Consider the following 12727-nt stretch of genomic DNA (forward strand, 5'->3'; position numbering starts at 1 on the left):
AAAAAATCTTCATACTAGTTAACTGTGCTATACAGTAAGAGGTGCTTTGAAGACCTGTAGCAGTTCATCAGATTAATATTATAATGATTATATTCCAATATTAACATTTATTGTCCTCAACTTAAGGATCACGCATTTTCACAGAAACTGCACCAAAGCTGCCATCACAGTGTGAGAAAGGAAGCCATGTAAAAGGCACTGTAGGTTTAAAATTACTGACTCATGCAATGTCATAGTAGTATGTATGTTCTGCATGTTTGTTTTATATTTAGCGTGCTCAGTATTCAGAAAAACCTTTCAGATATCTAATTCCCAGGCCCATGAGAGGACAGAGCTGGAGAGAGTGGCTACAGATGCTGTTTTTCATTGACAAGAGTGTCTTACAGACGTTAGAAGGGCAGAAGGCATTGTTGTAGCATATATTAAACCACCAGCCAGGAGATTTTTTTTAGCATTTAAACCTACCTTGGATGAGAACACTTTGTAGCGTCAGAAGGGCCATTTGACCTCTTTTATGAAGAGAGAGGGAAAAAAACTAATCTGTTCCTGAGCTACATGCAGTAAATCAGTAAAATTCACACAGCTGCCATGCTGAATAACTAAGACTCAACACACACATTTTATTTACTGTAGAGGGTTTTGATGGAGGCATTTATAACAGTTAAGAACCAATCAGTTAGTGAATGTGTGTGCACGTTCTCGTGCTTAAAGCAATGCACATGCCCTGAGAGATCTGCTTAGGCAGCATGGATCAGTTAAGAAAATATGTACATTGTTAGAGTCCTTATGTTAAAACCTTCCAGATGTTATCACTGCAAGTTAAGTAACTTTTTTAGCCTTACAAAAATGACAGAATCACTTTCAGTCACAGTGAGGCCGTGTAGTTTGAATGGGGGACTGGAAAGTGGTCCCTGTAGCTCAGCGGCAGGTAAACTTTTTGGCCTGGAGGCCGCATCGGGTTTCAGAAATTGTATGGAGGGCCAGCTAGGGGAGGCTGTGCCTCCCCAAACAGCCAGGAATGGGCCGGCCCTGCCCCCTCTCCAGCCCCCCCCCGTTTCTCAGCCCTGACGCCCCCCTGGCACTCCTGCCTCATCCAACCCCCCTGTTCCCTGACGGCCTCCCTGTCCCTGACCATCCCCGGACTCCTGCCCCTAACTGCCCCCCACCGTCCCATCCAACACCCCCTCCTCCTTCCTGACTGGCCCCCTGGGATCCCTGCCACATCCAACCACCCCTTCTCTCTGACCGCTCCAGGACCCCCTGCCCCTAACTTCCCCCCCCACCCCAACTGACCCATCCAACAACCCCTCTCCTTCCTGACTGCCCCCGGGACCCCTGCCCCATCCAACTACCCCTTCTCCCTGTCCCCTGACTGCCCCCGGAATCCCCACTCCTGACAGCCCTCAGCCCCTCCATCCAACCCCTCCTCTCATTTCTTACTGGCCCCCGAGGACCTCTGCCCCATCCAACCACCTCTTCTCCCTGCCCCCCCCCAGAACCCTTGCCCCCATTCAACTCCTTTGCCCTCTGACTGCCCCAACCCCTATCCACACCCCCATCTCCTGACCACCCCCTGAATTCCCCTGCCCTCTCTCCAACCTCCCTTACCACGCTGCCTGGAGCACCGGTGGCTGGCGGCGTGGCTGCACCAGGAGAGGCAGCCGCGGAGCCCAGCAGGAGCCAGCCACGCACCGCACAGCACAGAGCACCGGGTCAGGCCGGGCTCTGCAGCTACACTGCCCCAAGAGCTCGCAGCCCCGCCTCCCAGAGCAGGCGCAGTGAGCTGAGGCTGCAGGGGAGGGGCTGGGGACTAGCTGCCTGGGCCAGGAGCTCAGGGAGTGGTGTGGGCCATAGTTTGCCCACCTGTGCTCTAGCTTCTGTTCCTAATTCATCCAACTAGTGCATAACATTAGTGAAGTCTCTTTGCTTCATTGTCGCTATTTGTTAAGTGGGGATATTTGCTTCACAGAGATAAAGCTGAGATCTGTGTAACGTACTTTAATATCAGTGTAGGAAATTCACTGTATAAAAGCTTAGTATAAATAATATCTATCTTAATCCTTAGTTTGAATTTTACTGCATGCAGAATGAGCTATGCATTTTTATTACAAGAGCTGACTATTATAACATGTGTAACCAAAGGCTGGCTCCAGGTATGTAGTGAAAGCTGATCAGTAAACGGGAGAAATAGATGGTGGAGGGCCAAATTCCGACCTCTTCTTTGGCAGAATTTACTTGCATTCCATGGATACAATTGAGGGAAAAAATTGGTGTATAGTTACAAATTCCCTTTTGTTACCTAGGGGCTAAAAATATCCTTTTTAGTCATTTCTTCCATCCACAGTTGCTTTTCTTTTAAAGGAATGTGTGAACCATGATATGTATTGCACCTTACTTGGGGCATGCTCATTGTTGCTTGTGTGGGGTAAGATCATTTGGCTGCCTATACAAGACTGTTTTATTTTGTAGCTCCTCCTGATGATCCCAGCATTTTCTGTGTGCAGTAATGATACATTATTTACCAAGTTACTTTAGTGAGAACTACAAAATAATTGTACAATAATTCCACTAGAAACAATTGTAACTGCACAACAGCCTACTGATTAATAGGCAGATAGAACAGAAAAAAGGGCAGAATCTCTCCACTTGGAGTAATGAAGATAGAACAGGGTTTGGCTAATTTGGGGGGTAAAGTGAGTGGGCATGGCATGGCATGAGACAGAGGAGGAAGGGGAAAGGAGACCCCTTGTTTGGCGGGAGGAGCAAGGTGGTTGTCTCATATGACAGGAAGCCAGGTACTTTAAGAACAAACGCACACAAAAATCCCTGAAAAATGTAACAGGGTTTCAAGTTGGGTCAAGCTGGACACACTAACCAGGGTCTGTGATATGCTGATATGTCAAAAAAAATCAGTAGGGCACTAGAAAACCTGGAGGAGGATGAATGGCAGGAAGAGGCACTGAAGGTTACATTTACTATATAGGATCCCTACAGTGAGTCTAAAAAAATAGGAAATGAGTTGCTTTTTGTTGTTGTTTTTGGGAAAAATACAAGTTGCTTTGAGCCTTGGGAGAAGCAATTGGTAAAGTTAATCAAAGAGAAATCTCTAGTTTGATAATGAGCAATTGAACTGTCCTGGAGGCTGGGAGCACAGTGGCACCAGAAGAGTTGTATGGATTTTTAGCAGCAGAGAATGAAGATACCCTAGAAGGAATTTACCAATTGCAGCTGGTGCCAGCTAATAATCCAGGTTTAAGGAGTGAAGAGGGGGATAAAGAAAGAAAGCCAGGGAATTGGAGGAGAACATGTCTAGAACATTAAGAATGGAGAGTCCACAAGGACTGAAGAAACAAGAAGTTGACTGGAACTCTGAGAGAAATGCCAGCACAATGCAAAACAGAACTAATATGAACTGGAAATGTAGAGGTTGCATAGTCAGTGTCTGAACAGCTCGAAAAACCACACATCCGTGCCATATGGAACACAGACCACAAATTGTTCCTTAAATATAAGGACAGTTTAGACATTTGCTTGATAAGCTTTTGAAAGGGAATGCACACATGAAAGGATGGCTAGTGGGAATAAAACAGTTCTATAAACAGTGCATCTTAGACATGAACACTGACCATCACCAACCCAAAAATACTAGGCCAGGATGTCTAATTAGCTGAGCACTGGGTAAGCCACCAACCAGAGGCAGAGAGAATGGACAAAGTGATGGGGGCAGGGCAGGACCCAACTAACTTGCAGATTTTTGATGCACCAGAAGCAGCAACATTTTAACAGGGGAAGGTTGTGTGTGTGAAATTACATGTATCATGAGTTTAAAGTACGATAGATCTGTAATCTCTAGAGGTTAGGATCAAATCCATTTGGAGCACTCTGCTTCTCTGATGTAGAAAATAAGCTTCCTCTCCTTTGGGGTGAGGAAATCAGAAACTGAACCCATTAGTACAATATGTAAGAACATAAGAGCTGCCTAGGTTGGACCATGGTCCATCTTGCCCAGTATCCTGTCTCCTGGAGTGCTCTGTATCAGAGCTTCAGGGGGAGTGTGCAGAACAGGGCAGTTATGGAATGATTCACTCCTGTCTTCCATTCCCAGTTTCGGGTGGTCAGAGGTTTAAGATTGCTCTGAGCATGGTGTTGTGACCTGATCATCTTGGCTAATAGTCATTGATGGACTTATCCGCAAATAACTTAGGCAGTTCTTTTTTTGAATCCAGTTATACTTTTGGCCACCACAACATCCCGAGGCAGTGAGTTCTACAGGTTGGTTGTGCATTTTGTGTAATGTACAATGCTTATGGTACTAACTTCATTGCACACACACTTTTAGGTATGTCTTGCTTGTAACCTCATAGACACTTTTACATCCTAGTGGAAAAGGGAGGTACAGATCACTGAAAAATGTTTTGGGGATGGCATGATTTGGGAATGGGCCTAGCGTATACCTTTGTTTTGTTTTTAAAAAAAACCCTCAAATAGATGTCAAGAGGGTGAAGCGTAGGGTTAAGGTTCCTAAGGTAACGCTTTTACCATCTCTTGGCTAGAATCTTTGTATAAACCATTTTGAGTCCTAGATGGTTGAGAGAGCCCCTGGAGAATACCTTTAAAAAGAAAAACAGTCAGATCTTGAGGTATTGTTTAGGAATAAATGGACCTATCCTGGAATGCATGGTCAAAGTAACCCAGGTGCTAGCCGTTGTAAGAGATATGTTTCAAATCTGTGAGCCATGAAGAGGGCAAAAATAAAATAAGGATCTAGAGGTTATACTCACAAGATTGTTTACTGTAGAAATATAACACTCTTGTAAATCTTCGTCACTTAGAAAAGGAGAGCAGTATAATCCTGTGAAGTTCCAACCTATCATGTTCTGCAGTGTAAACGTACTTTTCAGATTCCTATCCCTACACAGTAACATCATCTTCCTGTTCTTAATTAAGGGTAAAACAGATTTTGATTATGTACATTAAAACATGTCCTGCAAGTGATTTCTTTCTATTGCCACATACTAGTTATCTGTATAGGCATAGTTTGACTTCTGTATTTGGGTGTGGGGGCAATTCCAGTCAGGCCGATGGGGCTGCCCGTGATGGTGGGGGCCTAATTCCGTGCCTGCCTGAGGCTTGCCGTTTGAGGGGGGAGCTGTACCCACCCTACTTCCACACCAAACTACACCCCTGGTTCTCTGCTATAGGTTTATGGTTCAAAGGAGACACCTTTGGAAAGGATTGAGTGTAAAGCTGCTCTTATCAACGAAATCACCGCTACAACACTTCGGTGCATCAGTGTTTCAGAATGATTCATTTTTACTCCAACTTGCATTTTGATCCAGCCACCTAATCTTGGTGAAGTAATTAATTTATTTGTGGCAACTCTTCTCAGATGAGACAGGATTATTGCCCCCAAGACACAAGAAAAATGATTGTTTTACAGCAGCATGGGTTACATATGGCTTTTGAAGTTGGAGGGGTTAGGCATTGGGCAGTAACAGTCTTGTGGGGAGTAATACATTTTACATGAATTTCTTTTGCTTTTTGTAATATTTTCCACTTTTTGTTGTATCTTTTTGGTTCAGAGGAGAGGTAAAGGATCCCCAGTTCTTAGTCTAGGGACCAATATAATATCATCCCTGGGGCCCTGGGAAGTAGATAAAGAGCCCTCATCTGCGGCAGATGCCAACATAATTGGTTATATTAGCTATTCATAACAGGCAACAATTGTTTTTCACCCTTCCTAACCCCTTTCTAAACTGTCCTTACTCAGCAGGAGCTGAAGCAGTGGTAGAACCTAAGCGCATTTTTCTACACTTATAGTGTTGCAGCTGCGTCGCTGTAGCACTCAGTGAAGACACTACCTGCGCCAACAGGACAGCTTCTCCTGTTGGCGTAGACACTGCACCTCCCTGAGAGGCAGTAGGTATGTCGATGGGAGAAGCCCTCCAGTCGACATAGCACTGTCTATTCCCCTGGAGTGACGTAGTCATACGTAAGTTGGTAGTGGAGACCAGGGCTCAGTCTTCTCTCGCACTATGTTGGCATCATTCATACAAACTCTGCCCTTGGTTGTAGCGTTACTGTCAGTCTACCTCCAGGCACTGTACTCTTATGTTCCTTACTGGGAGAAATGACTGCATATGTTCAGGCTCCTGTTTTTAATCAGTACAACAATAACAATTTCTGTAAAGCAGAAGGAATTCCTGAATATACAGCTCAGTTTTTCTGAACAGGGAAGTGCCTAAATCAGAGAGATTACCAGTAACTGAGAGAATGTTTTTTCTAAAAATTTTCTAGGGCTCTAGAATAAATTAAATTCTTCTCTCTTGTTTAGAAATACAATATTCTGCAGCAGTGATACAAGACATTAACATTATTCACAAAACTGCAGAGTTTACAATAATTACTGTAGAATGCTCAGATGTGTTTTACATAGAGGCACATTCTGGTTTCTCCGCTGACAAGACTTAATATGTTTTGCTTTTTTTCTAGGGCATACACCTAGATACCACTGTTTAAATTGATAGTATTGTCTGAAGTGAAATGAGAATGGTAATCTCATCCCATTCTTTCTAAACCTCATCAGAAAATCCCTACATGTCATCTGACACAGCAGAGAACTGTAAACATCAACAATCCGCTTGCCTTTGACTAACTCTACTACTGCCATTACTGTCAGGGTGAGGGGGTAGTGTAACACAAAATGCCTTCATTGCTATCTTTCTATGGCTGCAGGACTTACTTTCCTCACTTTCACATACAAAGCCAAAGGAGGAGGAAATTATATTTACTAGCTACAGCAAAATATTGATATAAACTTTTCTATGGTGTCCTTTCCTAACTGTTCCTTCAAGATGTATTTTTGTAAATAAATTAACGAATGTGAAAGACTTGCAATTGCGATTCATTTCCACTAATCCCCTACTGAGTGGGAATTAAGACACTTTCTTTCCTTGCTTGGATTTAATGTCTGTAGGTCATGTGACCTGCTGACCCAGATCTGACACTGGGTAAGGAGGAGTCTGTGTGATAGCCATCAAAGGCCATGGCTACACTTGCAAATTTGCAGCGCTGCAGCAGGGTGTGAAAACACACCCTCTCCAGCGTTGCAAATTGTGGCGCTGCAAAGCGCCAGTGTGGTCAAAGCCCCAGTGCTCCCAGCGCTGTACGTTATTCCCCACAGGGAGGTGGAGTATGGACAGTGCTGGGAGAGCTCTCTCTCCCAGCGCTGGCGCTTTGACTACACTTAGCGCTTCAAAGCGCTGCCGCGGCAGCACTTTGAAGTGCAAGTGTAGCCATAGCCTAAGGCTGGGAAGGTAACAGGCAGTGAGAGACCTACAAGGAAACAAAACTCCTGCTGGCTTGGCCTGGAGGGCAGGGAAGTTTTGGCTGGAATTTGTTTTCCACTTATCTATGGGAGAGAAACTGCTGTTCCTGTATGAAGATCGGCCTGTAACCAGTTTTGAGACTGCACAGCAGCTAAAAACAGGTACTGTGATTCACGACAGGATTGAAGGGGGAAGATGTGAAGGTTATATGTGCACTAATACTGCATCATCCACAGACCTTCCGTCTTGACAATAGTGCTCACCTTTTTTCTGCCCTGGGATTTATCAGTGTGATCATTTTTGTGTAGTAGCAAACATGTGCCGTTTATGTTAAGTGGTACATTTATTTTAGGTGTTGCAGTAACCAAGCACTGTGGGCAATAATAAAGTAGATTTTTTTTGGTATTGAAATATTGTAAATACTAATGTGTCCTGACTGCTTACAGATCTATTGAAGAAAAAAATCTTTGATTATATAGCTGAAATAGGATATCCCTCTTTGTTTAAAAGTAATGGATAGTTATTGATTATGCTATTCATTATGGTCGACGTTTATTCCTTTTGTTTAATCTTTCCTTTGAAGTCATTTTCTTACTATATGAATTAATGTTTGGGCTTGCTGCAGAGTGCCCCAAAGGCTCCAAATTCTGGTAAATCTATTCTCTATTTTAAGGCTAAATTGGAAGCGGGAGGATTAATCTTAATTTATAAAGCAGTCTCTTTCTACTACTTTATTAGAAATTCAGGAGGGCTTTTTGAAGGCTTTATTAGTTAATATTGGTGTGTTGAAGTACGTCTTTCAATACAGAAGACTTTATTCTACTTTATTTTTAGTTGGGACCTAGTCTTTTAGTTATATGATGACTTTCCATGTTGTCAGTTGAAGGAGTTCCCACTAATGTTGAGGAGTGAGGGCTCTTTAGGGTCCACCATGTTTTGTTAATTCCAGATTCTATGGTATGAAGGTTGCAGAGATTGAGACCTTAACACACAAATTCTTTTCTCAGCTAGAAATTGCCTATAAACTCTGGTAGTATACCTATTTCTGTCAGACCTGGATGTAACCACCCTAATCCATGCATTTTCACTTCAAGGATGAACTACTATAACTCCTGCAAGTTAATGTTAGTGGTTAATCAAAAATCCCATTTTTATAAAATGTAGCAGCCCACTTCTTGATCCAGGCTAGGTGTTGACAGCACATTACATCATTACACTGTGCTCGCCACTGTAACCTGCAGGTACTGGCCACCGCTTCCAGCAGCTCCCATTGGCCTGGAGCAGCGAACTGCAGCCAGTGGGAGCCGCGATTGGCCGGACCTGCGGACGTGGCAGGTAAACAAACCGACCTGGCCCACCAGAGGCTTTCCCTACACAAGCTGCGTCCCAAGTTTGGGAAACACTGCCCTATGGGAAGAGATCATAACCACGCTGGTTATTGACCCTGTTAGTATTGTTAGTGAGGCCTCTTCTACCACTCCCATTACATTCAGACATGATTTCTCAGGACTATGACCGTCTTGTCCATTCCAGTCTGCAGGCTATCAGCTTGACAGCATGGATACTTCAAGGCTAGCCCCACTAGAAATGACTTACTTGAAAAATGTTCAGGAGATGCTTCTGAACAGCAGAAAACCTTGAACTAGGCATACTTACCTGGCCAAATGGAAATAATGTTTTATCTGGTCTCAGCAGAGAAGTCTCTCTCCAGGGCAGGCTTCCATGAACCACATTTTGGCACCTCCAACAGTAGTGCCTTGACAGTTAGTTCCATTAAAGTACATTTGTGATTGTAATGTTCCACTCTGCAGTGATTAGTTATGGAGTTGAAAAAAACGATTTACTATCCGAATTCTAAAATGATTGGACAGATTATTTCTTCTGGTACAAGAACCCCATGGGATCTCAACCTCATGCTAACAAAATTAATGGGGCCTTCCTTTGAACTTCTTACGACTTGCCCCCTATGCCACTTCTCTATGAAAATGGTGTTTCTGGTCCAATAACCTCAGCAAAGAGAGTGGGTAAATTGGGTGCCTTGGTTTCAGAACTCTTTACATGTTTTTTCATAAGGATAACGTTTACCTCCACCATTGCCCAAAATTCTTGATAAAGGTAGTTTTCAGTTTCTACATTAATCAGGCAATTTATTTATCAATATTTTCCAAGAATCCTCATGTGCATGCAGATGAGCAGAAGTTTCATTCACTGGATGTGAGAAGAGCACTGGCCTTCTACTTGGACTGTGCCCGACCCTTTACTCAGTTATTTGTTGCAGTTGTGGACATCATGAAAAGCAAACTGGTTTCCATGCTGGACTTCCTTCTGGATTTTCTCTTGCATTTGTTTGTGCTGCTAGTTAGCTAATGTCACGCTACCCCTAAAGCATCAGCTCATTTGACCACAGTGCAAGCAGCTTCAGCAGCTTTCCTAGCTCAAGTACCTATTCTAAACCTTTGCAAAGCAGAATTATGGTCATTAGGGTACACACTTTTGCTGCTCATTATGCCATTTCCCATCAGTCCAGGAAGAATGTTAGTTTTTGGACATTTGTTCTACAAACACTGTTCAGATAGACTGCAAACCTGCCTCAGTGTTGTTCTGCTTGTGTCACCTACAGTGGATAAGACGTGCAGTCACTTGGAGAAAAAATGGGAGTACTTGTGGCACCTTAAAGACTAACAAATTTATTTTAGCATGAGCTTTCGTGAGCTACAGCTCACTTCTTCGGATGCATAGAATGGAACACACAGACAGGAGATACTTATACATACAGAGAACATGAAAAGGTGGAAGTATGCATAACAACAGGAAAAGTCTAATCAATTGAGATGAGCTATCATCAGCAGGAGGAAAAAAAACTTTTTGAAGTGATAATTAAGATGGCCCATAGAAGGTGTGAGGAGAACTTAACATAGGGAAATACCTACCTTTTTCATAACGGTTGTTCTTTGAGATGTGTTGCATATATCCATTCCACAACCTGAACTCCTTCCCTTTCTCTTGGAGTTTATCCGGTAAGAAGAACCTGAAGGAGATTGAGGGGTGGCTCTGCTCTCTTATACCGGCATGCAGTGGCGCATGACGATATCACTCAAGTCACCCCAATGGGTACCACTGAGGAGAAGAAGTTCTCCAACAATGGTGCACAAGGTGCACGCTCAACTACAATGGAATGGACATGGGCAACGCATGTAGAAGAATAACAGTTTTGGAAAGGTAGATAAAACTTTTATGCTCTTCACTTCTGTTGAACACTGACATTAGTACTTAAAGGCTATGGCTACACTTGCACTTCAAAGCGCTACGTGTAGTCAAAGCGCCAGCGCTGGGAGAGAGCTCTCCCAGCGCTGTCAGTACTCCACCTCCCTGTGGGGAATAACGGACAGCGCTGGGAGCCGCGCTCCCAGCGCTGGGGCTTTGACCACACTGGCGCTTTGCAGCGCCGCAGTTTGCAGCGCTGGAGAGGGTGTGTTTTCACACCCTGCTGCAGCGCTGCAAATTTGCAAGTGTAGCCATGGCCAAAGTGTTTCTCCCTTAAAGCTTACCTTTTCTTCCTAATTAATTTTGAAGTTATAATGCTGAAATATTAACTAATTCCAAAGCAGCAGACTGGCATCAATACAGTAGCATAATGCCACAAAGATACAAAAGTTGGTTGGTTAGCTGTGTGCGGAAGACCTATGTCCCAATTATTCCCTCTGCATCTGTGCTCAGAGCTAATACTTTGGAGGCATTAACACAGACTCTGCAGCTGCCCTTCACCATCACCCTGAGGGGAAATTTTGCACAGGCATAGCCTGTGAGATGGGATGCCTAAAGAAATGATGTGGAGATCCTGGGTCTCTGAGTATCTCAAAATTCACTGATTTAAGGGGACTGAGTACTTGTCCATTCCATAGCTGGACCAACCCAGCTCCCCATGCTGCACTGAATAATAAAGAGGAAATTCAGAGTTGAAACTGATTTGTATTCCGCTTGTGCCCCCTAGTTTCAGAAGTGATAGGATTTATTCAATATCTGTGAATCTCAAAAAAAAAAAATAGATGTTAGGTAAAATTAATGATTGATTGGCAGTCCTGCTATACTGGAGAATTAAGAGCTTCCTTAATTGACCAGCACTCTAAATTCTCTACATGTACAACATAATGCATCTATTTTCCAGTTCTCCATGGTTCAGTGTTTTTCCTACTGTTTATCTGTTTAATACAAAAACTGCTTGTTGCTTAGAGGTACTAATACCAATTCAAAAGGAAACTTGTTCCATTCTCTACACTTTTCTGTCTCTTTCAATACAAACACACTATCGTCATTAGTCTAAAAACTAAAGTAAATTTTTATACTCAGTAAACTAACTAGAGAAGAGAGCATGTGGTAATTTTTTTGGTGTACTATTCAAACTGTTAGTAAGAAATTAGGCAACAGTTTTGTTAGTAGCAGCAGTGCAGTCGTTAATGGCTGCAGATGTGCACTTTCAATCTGATCATTGGAGGCCTATTAACAATTACAGTTAAAAGCTGGACAGAGGAAGGAGGAACACAGTTGGAAGTATTTGGGTTTATCTACAGGCTTTTGAGCAGTAATGTTAATCCCAGCCAACAGCTGGCACATTTTCTGTGTAACTGATAGATTGAAAATTGTACTTGATAATGCAGTTTCCTACTAGTTATTAAAATGTCATTGCTGTGCCTTAGCTAAGTATAACCCAGAAACAAAGTGGAGGATTACTAAGGGCTGGCAGATTAATCTACAGCTAATGCTATTAAACTCATTTGATTTTATTGTAATAGTAGATGCATAATTGTCCTCTTGGATAGATATTTGGGTATCCACCATTTTGGAGGGAGGATGGAATAGGCAAGTGGTGCAAATCCAATGCTTATCATCTGATCTTTGAAATGAAAGAATCTTGCCACAGACTCAATGTAAAGCTTGAGAAATGTTTTTACAAGTTAACATGCAGCTACGTTTCTGTATTATAGTATCAAGTGAGTGTAAAGTCAGGAAGAGCATAATTTGACTAAGATCAATATTATGGGGGGCTGGAGAGAGAAAGCAGGGAAGTTTAATTTTGCAAAGGTTTCCTGGATTTTAATTATGGCTTATTTCTGTATTCACGCTTTACTGTATGTACTATGTAAACAACCTTTTCCCTTTACAGTAGGTTCTAAATTTGTATTGCTATTTATTAATTTATTCATACAAGCATTTTTTCTTTCCCAATTTCTTTCCTCTTCCCCTTTTTCCTGTAGATCTATCAGGTCCAAAAGGTAGGGTTTGTCTGGTCGCTTGTGTTATGATTTGCATGCATTTCTTTGTCACATCAGGGGCCTTGATACCATTTCAGAAATAACCCCTCAAGAATGCATGGTACGCAGCAGGTTTTTTCTGTGTGGAAC

At 42.8% G+C, this 12727-nt stretch overlaps 1 protein-coding gene across 42 annotated transcripts in view; it reads left to right on the forward strand.

Moving 5' to 3' along the window:
* The window catches only part of LRRFIP1 (LRR binding FLII interacting protein 1), a 191278-nt gene that overhangs the window by 87388 nt on the left and 91163 nt on the right, over nucleotides 1–12727 (forward strand). For 29 of the 42 annotated variants that reach the window (XM_039493984.1, XM_039493987.1, XM_039493985.1 and 26 more), the window contains exon 3: nucleotides 12581–12598. The exons of the other annotated variants lie outside the window; for them this stretch is intronic. In XM_039493984.1, the coding sequence (XP_039349918.1) occupies nucleotides 12581–12598 (18 nt within the window). The remainder of the gene's footprint in view (nucleotides 1–12580; nucleotides 12599–12727) is intronic. 42 annotated transcript variants of the gene reach the window in all.

The sequence above is a fragment of the Mauremys reevesii genome, linkage group 11 (genome assembly GCF_016161935.1).
Source record: "Mauremys reevesii isolate NIE-2019 linkage group 11, ASM1616193v1, whole genome shotgun sequence".
Classification (NCBI taxonomy): Eukaryota; Metazoa; Chordata; order Testudines; family Geoemydidae; genus Mauremys; species Mauremys reevesii.